The 19,297-nt window shown below is 47.9% G+C and overlaps 1 protein-coding gene across 2 annotated transcripts in view; it reads right to left on the reverse strand.

Moving 5' to 3' along the window:
- Positions 1-5,610: 5,610 nt before the first annotated feature.
- The window catches only part of CD6 (CD6 molecule), a 245,136-nt gene continuing 231,449 nt past the window's right edge, over positions 5,611-19,297 (reverse strand). For both annotated transcript variants that reach the window (XM_085651461.1, XM_085651460.1), the window contains one exon: positions 5,611-6,701. In XM_085651461.1, coding sequence (XP_085507587.1) covers positions 6,622-6,701 — 80 coding nt within the window. In that variant the 3' untranslated portion in view covers positions 5,611-6,621. The remainder of the gene's footprint in view (positions 6,702-19,297) is intronic.

The following is a 19,297-nucleotide window of genomic DNA, read 5'->3' on the forward strand; positions in this document are numbered from 1 at the left end:
TGCAAACCATCTAAATATTTTTCTCTGAGGTTTGTCTTGCCGCTTAGGTGGAGCTTCCAAAGGGGATTTTAGGGTTACCCTTCTGAGACCCACATTTGTCTGTAGCCTGAACTGTTGTTCCCTGCGTGCTCGGCGGCGCCCTTTCTCACAGGTCTGATCCTACAATGTACATTAACCTGAGCATGGATGTATGATGACGGAGGCATGGAGTGATGTGTCTCCTCATTGTTGAAGCTTGGTGTGTGGGTCTGCGTTTGAAGGTTTCCTGTTGGGACCCTCACTTACTGTTTGGTACCAAGATTACGGTGACTTCCTTCTTCCTTGATGGTCTCGACGGGGGCGGCGGTGCCCTGTGGTTCTTAGCGACTGGTACAGTAATGGCTGAAGTAGGTACAGAAGCACACGTGCCGGCATGGGCATGCCAACTGCTGTGTGCCAAATGAAAAATCTGACACATGGGACAAGCATTGACCAGTTTCCACCACATTAAGATTATATTACCCTGAAAACTGCCCAAGAAGTCTCTAAAATGTAACACTTATTATAATGTATATGCAACTGACCTTTGAAAATCTAATAAAGCACGTGTTAAAAAAAGTTACACTTATTATGACAAAATACTTTCTTTTTTTATTGAAAATGATGTTGCTTTTTGCAAATAATTCCTTGAAAATCAGCCAGTTTCATCTGAACATGCAGACTTTTGACTGAAAGTTTAATTCCAACACAGCCCTCATCCCAACAGACATGCCTATTTACAGTACAGTCATAGGTCTAAAAAAATATACATTCCTTGTCACTTAAAAGAATAAAACATTAGCTCCTTTCTGCTCGTCAGCCCACAAGCAGGTTTGTTTGCTAAACGGATGTGTTTTTTATGTACAGGTATGATAAAGCACTTAAATATGTTGTGTGCGTGTATGTGTGTGGGTGCACATGCATGTGCATACATGTGCATGCCAAGGACTGGGGGACTTCCTGGAAGTCTCCATCCCTCCTAGTCCTTGCAGCCCCCTTTCTTCTTCTCACCAGCTCTTGCATCATGAGGTGTCTGCCCACCCATCATGGCCGTGTAACTGAAGATCGAGACTACGGATTTCGAGATGCAAGAATACGGTGGACAAAGTACTGAAAGGAAGTGCTTGTGGAGGCAATATAGAATTCATATTTATATAACTCCCACATCTAGGTACTTTGAGGATATGTCTTCAAGGTACATGTATATGGAGTTAGGTGCAGAAAATCTATACTTACCTTACAATATTTTGGAATCCATACTTTGTCCGCAGTATTTGTATACCTCAAAATTCCAGCTTCGATATTCGGGGGGCATACCGTTGGTCAAAGGATTTTTTTTTCAGTATAAAATGTTCCCAGGCCCCCCTTGCTACCTCTTCATTAATAGTGAGCAGGCGCCCGTTCAGCAAGGTGAGGGGAGCACACACAGGTGTGTGAGGAGGAGACGGAACGGGAGGAAGAAAGATGACTTGGAGCATTCCACATTGCAGCCTCTGCTGGAGCAAGCATCGGTTGTTGGGAGCGATACAACATGCCCCGCCTGGCGCGCTTCTCAAGTGACACACAGAGCCACCGCTTTCCAACACCCCCTCCTCCTGAGTGTCTAGTGATGACTTCCAAATCCTGCCGGCTAAACGGAAATTGCTGAATAGGGAATAAGATGTCTGGGCCTTATGCAAGTCTGGCATGCAATGTAGGGCTCATGGGTCCTGCCTGACTCCAAGATGGCAGTCTGAATATACCTGATTCTAGAATGACTTTGCAGAACCCTCAGCATTCCTGATCACAGGAAGTGTTGGGTGCTGTAGGTCAGCTGGCCACCCCATGGCCACTGGGGGTCCACGGGAGGTCTACACATACTAGCCACGAATAGAAGAAGGCATAGATGGGACGCCAAAGCACTGCATTAGCCCCTCAGGTGAACTATTTGCAAAACACAGGAGTAAAGGCATGTGAGGGAACATGATGTGGGCCTCCTGATGGGCCAGTAAAGAAAAGAATAGGAAAACATGCGATGAATGGAGGCGGTCTTTGCCCCGCAGGCCTGTTAGCACCCTGTGTGCTTACTAGGTGGTCTGTTGGAGCTGCAGACACCTAGCATCGCATGGTGTGAGATGAGGAAGACGGAAACTGAGGGTGAGCGCATGAGTATTACCGACTGTACTCACAGGTCCAGCTCCAGGATTTGGGATCTGGAAGGGCTTTGAGGAAGCAGGGTTGGGCCATAAAGAGGAGTGTGGCTGTCCAGAGACTCCTGGGTGTCTGAGAGCTGGGTCTGGGCATGCTGGGTGGTCTTGTATGGGGGTGATCTGCACGCCATACCTGCTGCCGGGTTCTGACTACTAGTTTTAACCGTGTGTTTCTAAAGGTTTCAACCTCTGGGCTTGATCTCTTCTGCTCTCAGCAGCGCACCCTCTTTTCTCTCTGCCTCAACCTCCTCTCTCCCAACTTCACCTTGCTGTCCTGCTCACCTCACTCTCTACTTCCTCCCACCTCACTCTCTTCTCTCTTCACATTATTCTACTCCCGCTCCACCATATCCATTTGTTTTCATGTGGTTTCCTTCTCTTTCTCCGTTTCACCCTCTTATTTCTCTCACCTCACCCTCCACTCTTTCCACCTTATCCTACTTTCTCCTGGCCTTGCCTCTAACTGTGCGTCAACGTACACTCCCTCCCCTCCATTCTTCTATGTCCACCTCCCCTTCTCTCACCACCTCACCCTTCTCTCTCTTGCTCGCCTTTCGCTCTCTTCCTTCCTTTCTTTGTTCCTCACCCTTATGTCTCTTCCTCTCCCTTCACACTCTTCCCCCCTTTCTTTGTCTCTCACCCTTTTCTCTATTCCTCACCCTCTTGCTCACCCTCCCCTGTCTTTTCGACTCACCCTCCTTCTCTCCTCTGCACCATTTTTCTTTTGTTTTCACTATCCTCCCTCCTCCCTCAGTGGCCTCTTTATTACCCTCCGGCCCTTCTGCTTCCCCTCTCTCCACTTCACCCTCCTCTCTCTCCACCTCACCCTTCTATCTCCCCACCTCACCCTTCTCTCTCTCCACCTCACCCTCCTCTCCCTGCACCTCACCCTTCTCTCTCTCCAACTCACCCTCTCTCTCCACCTAACCCATATCTCTCTCCACCTCACCCTTCTCTCTCTCTCCACCTCACCCTCCTCTCTCTCCACCTCACCCGTATCTCTCTCCACCTCACCTTTCTCTCTCTCCACCGCACCCTCCTTTCTCTCCACCTCACCCTTCTCTCTCTCCACCTCACCCTCCTCTCTCCACCTCACCCGTAGCTCTCTCCACCTCACTCTCCTCTCTCTCCACCTCACCCGTATCTCTCTCCACCTCACCCGTATCTCTCTCCACCTCACCCTTCTCTCTCTCCACCTCACCCTCCTCTCTCTCCACCTCACCCTTCTCTCTCTCCACCTCACCCATATCTCTCTCCACCTCACCCTTCTCTCTCTCCACCGCACCCTCCTTTCTCTCCACCTCACCTGTATCTCTCGCCACCTCACCCTTCTCTCTCTCCACCTCACCCTCCTCTCTCTCCACCTCACCCGTATCTCTCTCTACCTCACTTTCCTCTCTCTCCACCTCACCCGTATCTCTCTCCACCCCACCCTCCTCTCTTTCCACCTCACCCTTCTCTCTCTCCACCTCACCCTTCTCTCTCTCCACCTCACCCTTCTCTCTCTCCACCTCACCCTCCTCTCTCTCCACCTCACCCGTATCTCTCTCCACCTCACTCTCCTCTCTCTCCACCTCACCCGTATCTCTCTCCACCTCACCCGTATCTCTCTCCACCTCACCCTTCTCTCTCTCCACCTCACCCTCCTCTCTCGTGCTAGTTTGGGACCCGAGACGGAGCAGCAGCATTACAACCAGGACCACTGGAATTATTCAACTGGAAAGCACCACATTATGCAGTGTAATGTGGGTTAGTATTCATTTATTATTTTGTCATTTACCACACACTAACACTGTCTGGAAAAAGGTTGTGTCTCTTTAGTACTAGTTTAAAAAGCAACTTCAGCAATAAGCAGCTGAACGGTAGCGAGGAAACCTTTGCCAAGGGCATTTTACTGTGCAGCAACATGCCACTGCATTCTTAGTAACTTCTGATCCGTTTTTTATGATTGTGGTTAAAAACTGCAAATTATGCAGCATATAATTATGTGGCAAATGTGACAAAGCCTTCCTTACGCGTAAAACGCTGTGGCTGCAGTATGGTATAACTGCAGCATCCCTGACTATAATCCATTTCTGTCTATTCATGTGACAAAGTGAGAGAATCTGACAGATTAAATGCACAGTCTCTGTTGCCTAAAAGTGTGTGTGTGTGTGGGGGGGGGGGGGGGGGTGTTCTTTAAGTTCCCTCTAGTTATACTCGCGAGCTCTGCCTTCTGTGGCCCCTCGGGGGGCTGGGAGTAGGCAGGACAGGGGCATCAGATGGTATCAGTGCTGCCATGCAATCGTTGCCAGTGCTTTTCTGGCATCAAGACACTTGCATTGCTTCGTCCCATTCTGTGTCTGTGCTGTGTTAGTGAAACTTGACAAATCTTTTCACTTAAGATCAAAACTTTGCCGTTGTCAGGTTTTTTTTTGCTTAATATAGTGCCATGAGCAGGGCGACTGGAATTATGTGAGTCTGCGGCTGCAGCGTACTCCGCATAGCTATCGATTTGCCACATTCATCACATGGTCCGTCACCTGCCGCATAATTTACAGATTAAAAAATATATATATCTCTAGCTCAAACGGATCAAATGTTACTAAAAGCACAACACGTGTTGCTGAGCAGTGGAGGACTCTTTGCAAAGGGTGACTGGTCACCTTTTAGTTGTTTATTGCTGAATTTGGGGGTTAAACTGGTACGAACAAGTTGTAACCTTTGCCACAAAAGTGTTAATGTATAAAAATTTAAAAATGATGCTATCTCAAAATGTTCATTACACAGTGTAATTTGGCTTTTTCTTCCGCATAATTTAGCCAGCCCTGCAGTATAATTTGGTTTTCGCCAGCCATATAATTCCAGTGGGCCTGGTCATAAATTAGGAACAGCATCACAGAAGAAATAAAATAAAATAATCTGCTACTAAGACATATGTCCTGATTGTATGCACGTTTTCACTTACTTGTCTTGCAACGGCAAACTGTTTCACACTGTTTCTGCCATAAATCAGTTTTCATCTCTTTAGTGCTGTGTGACGGGAGCTCGAGGTCTAGATATAGTTGGGGTGTCTCAGGTACCCCTTCTGTTTACACGTGCACAGCGATAGCAACCACCCCCGTGACTTCACCTCTGCCCCCAAGCACGTAAAGTAGCCCAGGGCACTAGCACTTACAGTGGCACCGGGCACTGGCACTTAAAGTGGCACTGGGCACTGCCACTTAACGTGGTCCAGCGCACTGGCACTTAAAATGGCCCAGGGCACGTGCACTTAAAGTGGCACCGGGCACTGGCACTTAAAGTGGCACTGGGCACTGGCACTTAAAGTGGCACTGGGCACTGGCACTTAAAGTGGCCCAGGGCACTGGCACTTAAAGTAGCCCAGGGCACTGGCGGTATACATGAAAGTTACACGGTTCGGTTTCAATTGGTTGTGATATGTTTAATCAGTAATAGAACATAGATGGTTTTCTGTTTGTGAATGGGCCTTGGGTGGATCACGGGGCTATATTGGGGGGCCAGGCCCACCATGCCAGCCCTCTAGAGCCGGGCCTGTGTACTGAAGTAATGTTTTAGCATGTGTGAGCATGCATATCTTTTCTAAATGTACACCAGTGCATATGTGTCATGTTGGGCGCATCTGGTGTAGGCGGTGTCACAGGGTTTGTGTAATGTAACACTAATGAACCTTGTGTTTTAATATTTGTTTAGGAATATGTGTGTGCGTGCGCGCGTGCGTACATATGTGCGCGCGTTAACATTTGTAATGGAGCCTGCACATGTATTAATGAGAGGGGCAGAGGGCCCACCTGCTCCGTGTCAGTGCCCCTCCCCTTCCCTCGTCTTCTTCGCCGGTGGTGAAACAAGGCTAGGTCTTGCATGAACGTTGATGCACCAATGGCCGCAGCGCCACCTGCAGGCTCCACAGTGCACCACACTCTGCACAAGGCTCCTGGTCCCACCAGGACTGGGTAAGAGCTGACCCACAGAGGTGCGGCGCTACAGTATCCAGCCCTAACACCTGCACAGCCCCCCAACCCCTTCAGCCTTGCAGCCACCTGGGAGGCGAGCCCTTACCCCACTCAGCCTTGCAGCCCTTCAGCAGGCCACACCCCCATTTCTTGCGTGGAAACCCCCCTTTAAGTACTGGTACCATTAGGCATGGGCAACAGAGCAGTACTGGTCATGTGTACTGTGTGCATGTGTGTTTTTATCGTCAGCATGTGTTAGTATGTGTATCAATATGTACATGTGTGCTAAAGTATGCAAAGCATGTTTGCATCAGTATCAACCTGTGTATGTGTCTGGAGTATGTACCCCCCTCCTTTCATCCTACTCCTAACCTGTTGTTCTCTCTTCCACCACCTCCTGTCTAGCCCTCCCTAGCCCCCCTCAGCATCCATAGGTCCCTTGCAGCCCCCGCTAGTGAACATTAAAGCTTCTCAGAGACGATGTCGTCGTAGTCATTGGATGAAGGGCCTGTCTGGCGCTCTGAGGTTAAACTCTGGGTTCCTGCAAAATACAAACAAAAAAAATGGTAAGGATTTGTTGTACCATTGAATGAATGTTTAACTTTTACAGCACATCATTTCAGACATCCAATAAGGATGGGGCACATATATCCGTCCCACCTTTGCGCCATTTCTGAGGATAGTGACTAATGAAACATGCTGTTCTGTACATTAACAGTGCATCAGAGAATTCCATGTCAGGACCGGAGGCTCAGATTCTGCTTCCAATCAAAACAGTAAAACAGGAAATACATAAACTACATTTCCCATAATCCCATTAACCAATCAGGCCACCCAGAATGACTCCTCCTCTTTCTTTGCTGCTGCAGCCAAAGCCATGTACCATCTTTGCCTCTTGTCTCTGGTTATATTTAATGCAAGTTTATTCCTTCTAAATGTATTTTTACAATTGGCAATTGTATCTGGTATGTTTTTCTTTTATTTCAGGCCTAAAGGTCACTTGCTGTTAGACTGATTTATTTGGTTCTGCTGCCGGTTGCGCTTTCCGCGTGCTCTGCATGCACTGTCAATCCTATTTCGACTCTGCTGCTTGGCCAGCAAAACCCCACCTGCACGCGGCCAGCAGATTCCGACCTGCACACAGCCAGCTAAACCCCACCTGCACGCGGCCAGCAGATTCCGACCTGCACGCAGCCAGCAGATTCCGACCTGCACGGGGCCAGTAAAACCCCACCTGCACGCGGCCAGCAAAACCCCACCTGCACGCGGCCAGCAAAACCCCACCTGCACGCAGCCAGCAGATTCCGACCTGCACGGGGCCAGTAAAACCCCACCTGCACGCGGCCAGCAAAACCCCACCTGCACGCGGCCAGCAAAACCCCACCTGCACGCGGCCAGCAAAATCCCATCTGCACGCAGCCAGCAGATTCTGACCTGCACGGGGCCAGTAAAACCCCATCTGCACGCAGCCAGCAGATTGCGACCTGCACGGGGCCAGTAAAACCCCACCTGCACGCGGCCAGCAAAACCCCACCTGCACGCAGCCAGCAAAACGCCACCTCCACGCGACCAGCAAAACCCCACCTGCACGCGGCCAGGAAAACCCCATCTGCACGCAGCCAGAAGATTCCGACCTGCACGGGGCCAGTAAAACCCCACCTACACGCGGCCAGCAGATTCCGACCTGCACGGGGCCAGTAAAACCCCACCTGCACGCAGCCAGCAGATTCCGACCTGCATGGGCCAGTAAAACCCCACCTGCATGCAGCCAGCAGATTCCGACCTGCACGGGGCCAGTATAACCCCACCTGCACGCAGCCAGCAGATTCCGACCTGCACGGGGCCAGTAAAACCCCACCTGCACGCGGCCAGCAGATTCCGACCTCCGGGGGGCCAGTAAACACCCACCTGCACGCGGCCAGCAAAACTCCACCTGCACACTGCCACCACCCACTGAGAGGGCCCACGCATGGCCAACAAGTCCCTGGGGAGTTTCCTCAGCTCCTCCACCTGGAATAGCACTTGTTACATCGCATAGAAATACCACGCATGCCTTTACAACTTGGGAATTACTACGCAATGTCAATTATGAGTACCATTACAACACAAAATGTTACTACGACTATACCTTTACCACGCATGCCATTTCAACACCAAGACATGCGTGGTAAAGCTATACTCATGGCAAACGTTTGCAAGGTAAGTGACTCCAACCTACCCTACCCTAATCCCTAATGTAGTTCCACTGCACGAGCATCCCCTAACCCCCAGTCCTCTCCCTACAATATTACTACACTACCCTGCACAAACCCCCGACACTACACTAATTCCTAAAACACTACCCTACACTACACAAACACCACAACACTACCCTAAAACCTAAATCTCTACCCCCTGCATGACCATCCTACTACACCCGTCCGGTCCCTACACTCTAACACAACCCTGCACGACCCCGACACTACCCTAAATCCTAAACCACTACCCTACTCTCCACAAACAACACAACACTACCCTACACCCTAACACGCTGGCCCCAGCATGACCCTCCTCCTTCCCCCAGTCCTGTCCCTACACTCTAACACTACCCTGCACGACCCCCCACACTACCCTAAACCCTAAAACACTACCCTACACTACACAAACACAACACTACCCTAAACCTTAAAATACAACCCCCTGCACGATTTCCCCTACCCCCAGTCCATTCCTACACTCAAACACTACCCTGCACAACCCCCAACACTACCCTAAATCCTAAACCACTACCCTACACTACACAAACACTACCCTAAACCCTAACACGCTACCCCCAGCACGACCCTCCCCCAAGTCCTGTCCCTACACTCTAACACTACCCTGCATGACCCCCCTACACTACCCTAAACCCTAAAACACTACCCAACACTACGCAAACACTACAACACTACCCTAAACCTTAAAACACTACCCTACACTACACAAACACCACAACACTACCCTAAACCCTAAAACACTACACCTGCATGACCACCAGTCCGGCCCCCACACTCTAACAATACCCTACATGACCCCCTCGACACTACCGTAAACCCAAAACCACTACCCTACACTACACAAACACCACAACACTACCGTAAACCTTAAAACACCAGCACGACCCTCCCTCTACCCCCAGTCCGGTCGCTACACTCTAACTCTACCCTGCACGACCCCCCGACACTACCCTAAATCCTAAAACACAACCCTACACTACACAAACATTACTACATAACTTCAACACCACCCTAAACCCTTAAAAAGTAACCCCTACCTCAAGCACCCCCTTACGGCTCCCTCCTTGTGGTTCCTCTCTCCTGGTTCCAGCGTCTACAGAGGGGTGGTGCACTTCGTTGTGAGGAAACGGAACAGCCCAGTTTTCTCACAACGATCTGGATAACCATTACATCGCATGCGTTTTAAAAGCGCATGCAATATAATGGTTTGCGTTGTAAGGGTAGTCGTTGTTACATCGCATGCGTTATAAAAGCGCATGCAATATAATGGTTTGCGTTGTAAGGGTAGTCGTTGTTACATCGCATGCTTGCGTGGTAACAGCCTAGTTGTAATGGCTGTTTCCCCTTTACCTGACCACCACGGTCCCGCAGCAGCATCTTGGAAGGCCTTTCACCACAGCTTTGACTCCCAGCGTATTCAGCTGCAGGATTTGGCCCAATTTGCACATTTATACGTATTTCCCTAGTGGCACATATCCAATTCATAAGTCACAGCCCTCTGGGCACAATTTTTTGTAACCACAAGACCCTTGTGGAGACGAGGTGCTGACCTCTAGCCAATCCAAAGTGCTAAGGACTCGGTAGTTCCCGACTGTACCTGGTACACCCGCCTCCCGTACCCCTTATATTCCTTGCTCAGCCATGGATGAATGTGGCTCAGCCCGAGACCACTATGAGCCCCACACTGAAGAGGCGTTCCTTTGGGGGAAGAGCTAGCTGACGCCCGTGATTCCTCCCTCCAACACTCGGTTAACACCGCCCTGGCACTTGCCCTCCAACCCCTTACCCAGCAGTTATGCCTCATTGCTGAAGGAGTCCCCATCCCGCCCCCTCCCATCCCTGTGGATTTCTCACGCCTACCCCGGGCCCTATTCTGAGCCTGTCTCACTCATTCCTTCATGATGGATCATATGTTCAGCACCCCCACTAGGTTCACTCACCCGTCAATAGGACGATGTCTCTCCTCCCTCCAACCCACCACTCTCTCCTCCTTCTGATGCCAGCCCTGTATCCCCAAGGAGCGGCGTGCTGTCCTGACCTCCAATCCTCCCCAGGACCCTTCTCAGGTAGACCTCCTTGATTTCGAGCTTGACAAAATTGGGGTGGGCCCAACACACCATTTGTCAGGTGGGCAATGCCAACTGCTCCATCTCGTGTTTCAAACACATCGAAAACAAGCATTGGCATCGCCTTTGGGACCTTATAAGTGTTTAGCCATGCAACAGTTGCATAACTAAATACTTATAAAGTCCCAAAAGCGAGACCTATTGGCTATGCAAAGCGGCCTTGCGGCTGCGAAAGTTGAAGTGATCGCGATCGGGATCACGATCAAACATCAAAGCGGCCGCGAAAGTGAAAGTAGTTGCGGTAAAGCGCGGCGTGCGCGCCCGCGCACATGCACTGTAGCTCTAGGCTGGCCTGGTAGCACTTTTTGGAGCCCTCTCAATAAGTCTCGCCAGACCAGCGCATGCGCTGGGTCAGGCGAGACCTAACCAGCCCGGGAGGAAGTGTGCAGAATGAGGCCCAATCTTCTCTGAAGAAAAACATGCCACATGGGCCGTCTTTCACTTCCTCCTTCTTTCCCCTTTGCCTGTTTTTCCCCTTCTTGCTCTTGAGAAATGTCCAATGAGAAAAAAGAAGTGGCAGTCTCCAAAAACGGGTGCCGGCGGGCTCCACATCAAGGCATCGCTTGTCGCAGGCACCCCTGCTCTGCACTGCTCGTGTAACAAGCATTTGCAATGCAATAGGTCTCGCATTTACGCGAGTTTAAGCTATTGGCATTGTAAATGACACTGCCTTTTATTTAAGTTTTAAAAAAGAAAACAAAAATAAAAGGCATTGGTATTTGTAATGTGAATAGCTCAAACTTGCGTAAATGCGAGACCTATTGCATTGCAAATGCTTGTTCTGCAAATGTAGAGGGGAGTAGAATTACGTGGTGTCAAGTAGAGTGGAAATATGCAGAGTGAAATTATGATGTGTGGGGTGAAATTATGTGGCATGAAAGTATGTTGAGTGGCTTGGAACTGTGTGGCATGGAGCTGAATTGTGAGATGTGGAATTGATTGGCGTGGTGTGGCATAGACTTCAATTGTATGGAAATTAATTATGTTACCTGGAGTTAAATTATGTGGCATGGTGTGGAATTAAGGGATGTGGTGTGGAATTAGTTGGCATGGCGTGGAGTAGGATTATATGGTGTGGAATTGTGTGGAGTGGAATTGTGTGGCATGGAATTGTGTGGCATGGAATTGTGTTGAGAGGAATGGAAGTATGTTTCATGGAATGGAGTGGAAATATGTGGCATGGAATGAAATTATGTGGTGGAGTTGAATTATGTGCGGCTTAGTGGAATTATGTTATTGAGTGGATTCATTAATAGGGGAGTGGAATTATGTGGCATGGAATTACGTGCCATGGAGTGGAATTATGTGGTATGGCATGGAATTAATTGGTGTGGATTTGTGTGGTGTGTCCTAGAATTGTGGGGTGTTGAGGGAAATTGTGAGACATGGAATTGTGTGGTGTGGTATGCAATTGTGTGACATGGAGTGCAATTCTGCGGAAAGGAAGTATGGGGGGTGGAGTGGAATTATGTGATGTGGTGTGGAATTATGGGGTGTGGTATGGAATTATGTGGCATGGAATTGTGTGCCATGGAATGGAATTATGTGGTGTGGAATTATGAGAAGTGGAGAGCACTTTATGTGGCATGGAATTATGTGGAGTGGAATTATTTTGCATTCACTGAGATAGACATGTTACTGTGTGTCGTGAACTACAATTATGTGACGTGGTGTGCAATTGTGTGTAGAGGAATTCAGTGGCGTGAAGTGGAATTATGTGACATGGTGTGAAATCAAGTGGTGTGGCATAGAATTAGGTGGCAAGGAGTGGAATTATGCTCCGTGGAGTAGAATTATGAGATGTGACATGGAATGGTCTGGCATGGAATTGTGTGGTGTGGAATTGTGTGGTGTGAAATTATGTTGGTTTGGGGAGATTAAATTTAGGTGGTACAGTGTGGTACAATGTGGAATTATGTGGTAAGGAGTGGAATTATGTCTCATGGAGTGGAATTATGTAGCATGATGTGGAGTCATGTGATGTTGCATGGAGTGAAATTATGTGGCATGGAGTTGAATTGTGTGGCATGGAATTGTGGGGTGTTGACTAGTGGAATTATGTGGTGTAGAGGAGAATTAGGTGGCGTGAAATTATGTGGAGAAGAATTGTGTTGCCTGGAATTGTTTGGCATGGTATTGTGCGGCATTGAGAGGATTGGAATTATGCGATATGGAGTGGAATTATGTGGCTTGGATTGGAAATATGAGGGTGGAGTGCAATTAGGTGCATGGAGTTGAATTGTGTGGTGCAGAATTGTGTTGCATGGAGTGTAATTGTGTTGACTGGAGTGGAATTGTGCAACGTGGAATTGTGTGGCGTGAAATGCAATTGTGTGATGTGGAGTGCAATTGGGTGACATGGAGTGTCACTGAGTGGAGTGGAAATCATATAGCATGGAGTGGAATTATGTGACATGGTAATGAATTGTGTGGTGTTGAGTGGAATTACGTGCCGTGGAATTATGTGGCATGGAGCCGAATTATGTTGATTTGAATTGTGTGGCATGGTATTACATGCCATGGATTGGATTTAAGTGGCGCAGAATTATTTGGCATGGAATTGTGTGGCATGGAATTGTGTGGTGTGAAATTGTATGGCGTGCAATTGTGTGCCATGGAGTGAAATTTTGAGACATGGAATTGTGAGGAGTGCCACTGTGTGACATGGAGTGCAATTGTGTGGAGTGGGATTAAGTGATGTGGAGTGGAATTATGTGACGTGGTGTGGAATTATGTGGTGTGGAGTGAAAGTGTGTGGCATATAGTAGAATTATGTGGCATGGATTTATGTGATGTGCAATTGTGTCGCATGTCAAGGAATTGTGTTGAGTTGAGTGGAAATATGTTGAGCTGAATTATGTGGCACGAAAGGGAAGAGGCATTATGTGACACAGAGTGGAATTATGTTGTAGGGAGTGAAATTATGTGGCATAGTATGTGGCATGATGTGGAATTATATGTTGTGCACTGAAGTGGAATTATGTGGTATGGAGTAGAATTATGTGGCATGGAATTGTGTGAGTGGAAATTTGTGGCATGAGTGGAATTATGAGATGTGGAATTGTGTGGCATGGAACTGCGAGGCCTTGAGTGGTGTGGAATTATGTGGCATGGTGTGAAATGATGTGGTATGGAGTGGATTGAAAATAGGTGGAGTGGAATTATGTGACTTGGAGGGGTAATATATGGCATGAAATTATGTGGTGTGGAGTTGAATTACGTTGCGTGGAACTTGGTTGCGTGGGATTCTGTGGCGTGGAGTCGAATTGTGAGACATGAAATTGTGCAGCATGGAGAGCAATTGTGTGGCATGAAGGGCAGATGTGTAACTTGGAGTGCAATTGTGTGATGTGGAATGCCATTGTGTGGAGTGTAGTCATGTAGTGAGGAGTGGAATTATGTTACACTATTGAATTATGTGGTGTTCTGTCAAATTATGTGGCATGATGTGGAGTGGCATTATGTGGTGTGGAGTATAATTATGTGACATAGAATTGTGTAGCATGGCGTGGAATTGTGTTGCATTGAGTGGTGTAAAATTATGTGGCATATAATAAAGCGTAATTATGTATAGAGGATTTGAATTATGTGGCATGGAGTGGAGTGGAATAATGTGGCATTCAGTGAAGTTCTGTGGCATGCAAGGGAATTATGTGGCATGGAGTGGAGTCGAATTATGTGCAGTGGAGTGAAATTGGGATGCGTAGAGTGAAATCATGTGGCGTGGAACTGTGAGACATGGTATTGTGTGGTGTATAATTTTTGGGCGTGTAGTGGAACTGTGTGTTGTGGTGTGGAATTGTGTGGTGTGGATTTGTGTAGCGTGGAATTGTGTGGTATGTAATTGTGGGATGTGGAATTGAGTGGTGTGGAATTGTAAGGCATGGAATGGCATGGAGTAGAATTGTGTGAGATGGAGCAATAAATATAGGTAGTCAAATCAAACTGCAGATGGTGAAAATACGAGTGTTTGTTTATAAAGAAAACGTGTTGGTGGAATGTGGCTTCGACACTGAAACTAAAGGGAGCGCCATGTGTTGTGTGAAATATACTTCAATAAAGGTATCCTGGCTCTTACAAATAAGAAGAGAGGAATATATTCAAACTCGCGCCTCCAAGGGGTCCCTCAGTGCAGCCCAACACCCCTTCCCTTTCCCCTCCTCCACCCTTCCTCCCTCGAGGTCATTTGCTGAAACAGCAAGTTAGGAATGTGTCACAAACACCCGTTAACCACCCCGGTAATGGCAGATCCAAAATGTGAGGCTGTATTTATTTATTTTTTTATCAATTGCTGGTAGTTCAGCAGCTGTAAATTCGAATGCATCTGAAGGCAAGGGTGCTGTAAATGTCTGCATTTGCAAAGAATGTTTTGATGTTCCTAATTAGTCTTTCCCAACTTTTAAGAAGCACAGGCCTGCAACTGCGAAAAGACAGGGAAGTCATTCATAAAGAAGCAGGGATTAAATGTCCCCAGCATTTAGCAAAACAATGCTACAAGCTCCGCGTCGGGTGATACTCACAGCTGACGCGGAGAAAGCAGATGGCATAGAGCAGCTGTCTCAGAGACATCCTGTATGCAAGGTAACAGGGTCATTGATTGTTTACAGATATACATAAAAATAGCAATCTCTCCTTTGTATTGTGTATTGAATATATTCCTCACAGCAGACAAATAATTGTAGTGTGATAAAAATTGCGGTTGCTTTGTACTCGCCGATATTATTAACATTCAAAAATAATTCTGCCCATACTTTTGTTTACCTTCCTAAATTATCCCTATTGCGTCTAAGCGCTGGCACAGTCGGCTGACCCGTTTGTGAGGTTAAAGCAACACATACCTAAATAAATTTCCATTAAAAATACATAAATCCTAAAACCTGTCACCCCTGTTAGTGCTATACGGAGTCGGAGTCCCAGCAAAAAGAAAACAGTGTTCAAAGTTCACGTCGGGGGAGAGAGCGGCCGTGAAAGTGATCGAGATCGCGATTACGATCGCGTGCAACGGAGGGCGCGCGTGCACGTTCACGTGCACTGTAGCTTTAGGCCAGGCAGCACTTTAAAAAAGCCTGTTTACAAAATGTCTCGGCCAGATCAGCGCAAGCGCTGAATCAGGCGAGACCTAAAAATGAATCCCGGCCCGGGCATGGGGACATTTTTACTTGAGCAGTGCAGAGCAGGGGTACCTGCGACAACCGATGCCATCACCCCTAAAAACAAAACTACTCCTGTATCACTTTGGCGCATATATCTTTGTAAGGAACAAGCTCCCCCGCTGTTTGTAACAGAGTCTGACGAAAGCTACAGGTTGTGGAGCCAACCTTGCGTGTCCCTTGCGCTTGCCCACAATTAAAACAGTTGTAAAGGTCCCTGCTAAAACTGCTCTTTGTCGCTTTAAACATCCGCACAAGCCGTCAGGCACTAATGCCTTTATGTGAGAATCTCCAGTTGAACTGTAGATTTGTTAAATTCATGACTGCGCTGAGACACTTTTTAAATCTCGTCACGTGACTCCAGAGACCCTTGAAGCATATGATGAACGTACACGCCCATTTTATAACGTGGTTAGATTAGCGCCTGTGGGATTTATGGGTTGCAACTGCTGGCGGTTAAATGCAGCTCCTAGTGAAAGTGGGTTACTTCCCCCCAAAAACCAGAGAAAGCGACTAACTACTCGTTCAACTCTCACCTGTGACCTGTTGCAGCTTCAGTGGTGGAGTGACATGCTCCTTAAAAGGCAGGTGTGCACTACTGACATCACTAAAGCAATGCACTCATCATGCCTGGACCTGGATGGACCATTTTCTGGACATACCAGGCAGACATGCATCCGAACCGAAGGAGGACAGGTATGTACATTTATTTTTAATAATTACTGCGCCCATAGCACAGGGGAGAAAGACTCAATAGCCCCAGCCCTGTTAAATAAGTGCCTGTGTGAAGCACTGGAAACCACCGCCACAAATTAGGCCCTGCTTCTGCAGAGCCAGACAAGGCAGGGGCAGCTCCTGCCTGGGTGCCGATATCGGATCACAGCTGCCCATCACAGGTGAGACTGATTTCTCCTTCAGAGCTTTCTTCCGGGGATTGAATATGCTTCTTCGTTCACAACTGGGCTCAACTTACTCAGGATACAAAGATTCTCCGGACGGTGCAGCGGTATTAGAAAGAGTTCTCTGGGACCGCCTTTCAGCGAGTCCCTCCCTCACCACAATCTTTTTCCTTCCAGACCAAGCGGTCATAGACAAGGAAATCCGAGATCTTCTCAAGAAAGGGGCCATATCCCCGTCTCAACGTCACCAAAGAGGGTTTTGCTGCACTATTTTTCTGGCTCCCAAATGTACGGGAAGTCACATGTTGGTTCTGAACCTCAGGGAGTTCAACGGTTGGGTTTACTACCGTCACTTCAAGATGGAAGGCATTCATCTCTTCAGTGATCTACTCAGAGAAGACAACTGGATGGTCCAGCTGGACTTGAAGGACGCCTTCGTGACGGTTCTGATTTGTCCTCCTCACCATGGGTTCCTCCAGTTTCAATGGCAGAATGCCGGTCCGAGAATTCATCTCTTCCCTTTGGGCTGTCCACTGCCTCTTGGTGCTTCACCAAGTTGATGAAGGCAGTCGTGGAGTTTTTACGGACTTGCGGAGTTCAGCTCATCATTTATCTGGACAACCTATTAATTCTAGTCCTCAAATCTTTACATAATAGGCGTGAGAATGCTCTCCTGTCTCTGGCTCTGGTTCTTCTCTTGTGCCAGACTTATTTCTTATCAGAGTCTTGGATGGGAATGCTCTCAATGTTTCAGGGAGTTTCTTTACAAATTACCAAACATACAAAGACTTTCTCCAAATGCATTTTGTGTCCTAGTTTTCCGAACAATTCTCAGCGGTGTAATATTCAATGACTTAAATTTTCCGAATTAGTGACCCATCCTATTCGACCTGATCCTACTGGGCAGTTGATTGCGCTACAGAAATCCTTTGGCCCAGTGACTTCGACCACTTTGGCGCGTTGGTAAAATGGCTGCCAGCTGAAGCAGGTGTGGATGGGAGTGTGCTTGGCGTCCAGTTTGTCAGGGGGGCTATGGCCTCAAAGTCTTTTACATTGGGTTCCCACCTAGAGGACATTTTGAGAGCCGCTGATTGGTGCTCAGTCTCTACTTGTAAATGTTTCTATGATAAGCCAATTCTAATTGTTGTTTCTGTGGTGATGAATCAGCTTTGAACAAACCTAATTTGAGCCTCAGGTGCTGACATAGAATAAAACATTTTCAAGCAGTTGCATCAAGAATTTACAATTCTATTAAGGACATGGAGGTGAGGATTATACCACCCTTATGGCCACTGTTGCAGTATTGCTCTGTTTGAAAATGATTTGTGGTATATGATGGAGGTGGCTTCCCTTTTTTTTGATTTGTACTGCAGGTGCAGAGCAGAGGAAGAGGTGATTGGGCCCCAGACTAAGTCCCGGAGGTCCAGTTCTTATTGGGGGTGACCTCGCCCTCAAGTTGTATGATGGTCATTCGTCTATTTCTGGTCGGCCCAGGTTCCTGAGGAGCTGTTGGCCTCGTCTGGCTTTTGGAGGGGTTCATGGACAAATGGTGTTGAAGGAACTTTGTAGTTTTCGCAAAGAAAGAGGATCATTTTGGGTGGCCTCTGATATAAGGGGTGTGCACCCAGATTGGTTAATGCATTTATGGGAAAGGTGGTGGTATCAGTTTGTGGCTGACAGAGACCTAAACAAATTTCAGGATGGCAGCAATGAAACGGGTGTCGGCTACACCAGTCAAACGTTTAACTTTCATACTTGGGACTTAGTCTACTTTCTGCAAATCAAAGTCTTCCAGCGGGCAAGGAACAAAGGTGGGGCCGGAAAGAGCCCTCAGAAGTCAGATACATCACTGTTGAGGTCCCGATGAAGCTGTTGGTTCGGCGCCCAAACCTTTAAGTGAAACAAAGCTTGAAATCGGAACTGCCAAAGTCGCCTCACTCCTGGAAAAGATTTGTCACGTCACCAGTGTCCAAGGTTTTACCTTCATCTTAGTCACTTTTTTGGTTCTCAAAATCCACCAGCGGGGCACGTTTGAAAGCTGTAGCGAGCAGAGCTGCACAAGCCTAGATACCTTTACCTTGCGATCCTGCAGAATGAGTTTTCAACATGGCAAAGAGCTATGAACATGGCAAAACTGATGGACTTGTCTTCTGTGGTAACGCCTCAGCACCAGGTCTCGGTCATCTGAATGTGGAAGTGACAAAGTGCAGCCTAGTCTCCACCTAGTGGGAAAGTTCATCCTGCCAGGCTTCTAGGCACCAGTTCCTTCTCCAGCCAAGACTCCTGAAGGGTCCAGTTTAAACAGACCCTGAGTGGAGCCTGCTTTAAACAGACCTTGAGTGGAGCCTGCTTTAAACAGACCCTGAGTGGAGCCTGCTTTAAACAGACCCTGAGTGGAGCGTGCTTTAAACAGACCCTGAGTGGAGCCTGCTTTAAACAGACCCTGAGTGGAGCCTGCTTTAAACAGACCCTGAGTGTAGCCTGCTTTAAACAGACCCTGAGAGTAGTCTGCTTTAAACAGACCCTGAGAGTAGTCTGCTTTAAACAGACCCTGAGTGGAGCCTGCTTTAAACAGACCCTGAGTGGAGCCTGCTTTAAACAGACCCTGAGTGGAGCCTGCTTTAAACACACCCTGAGTGTATCCTGCTTTAAACAGACCCTGAGTGTAGCCTGCTTTAAACAGACCCTGAGTGTAGCCTGCTTTAAA

This window comes from Triturus cristatus, chromosome 4_1 (genome assembly GCF_964204655.1).
Source record: "Triturus cristatus chromosome 4_1, aTriCri1.1, whole genome shotgun sequence".
NCBI lineage: Eukaryota > Metazoa > Chordata > Amphibia > Caudata > Salamandridae > Triturus > Triturus cristatus.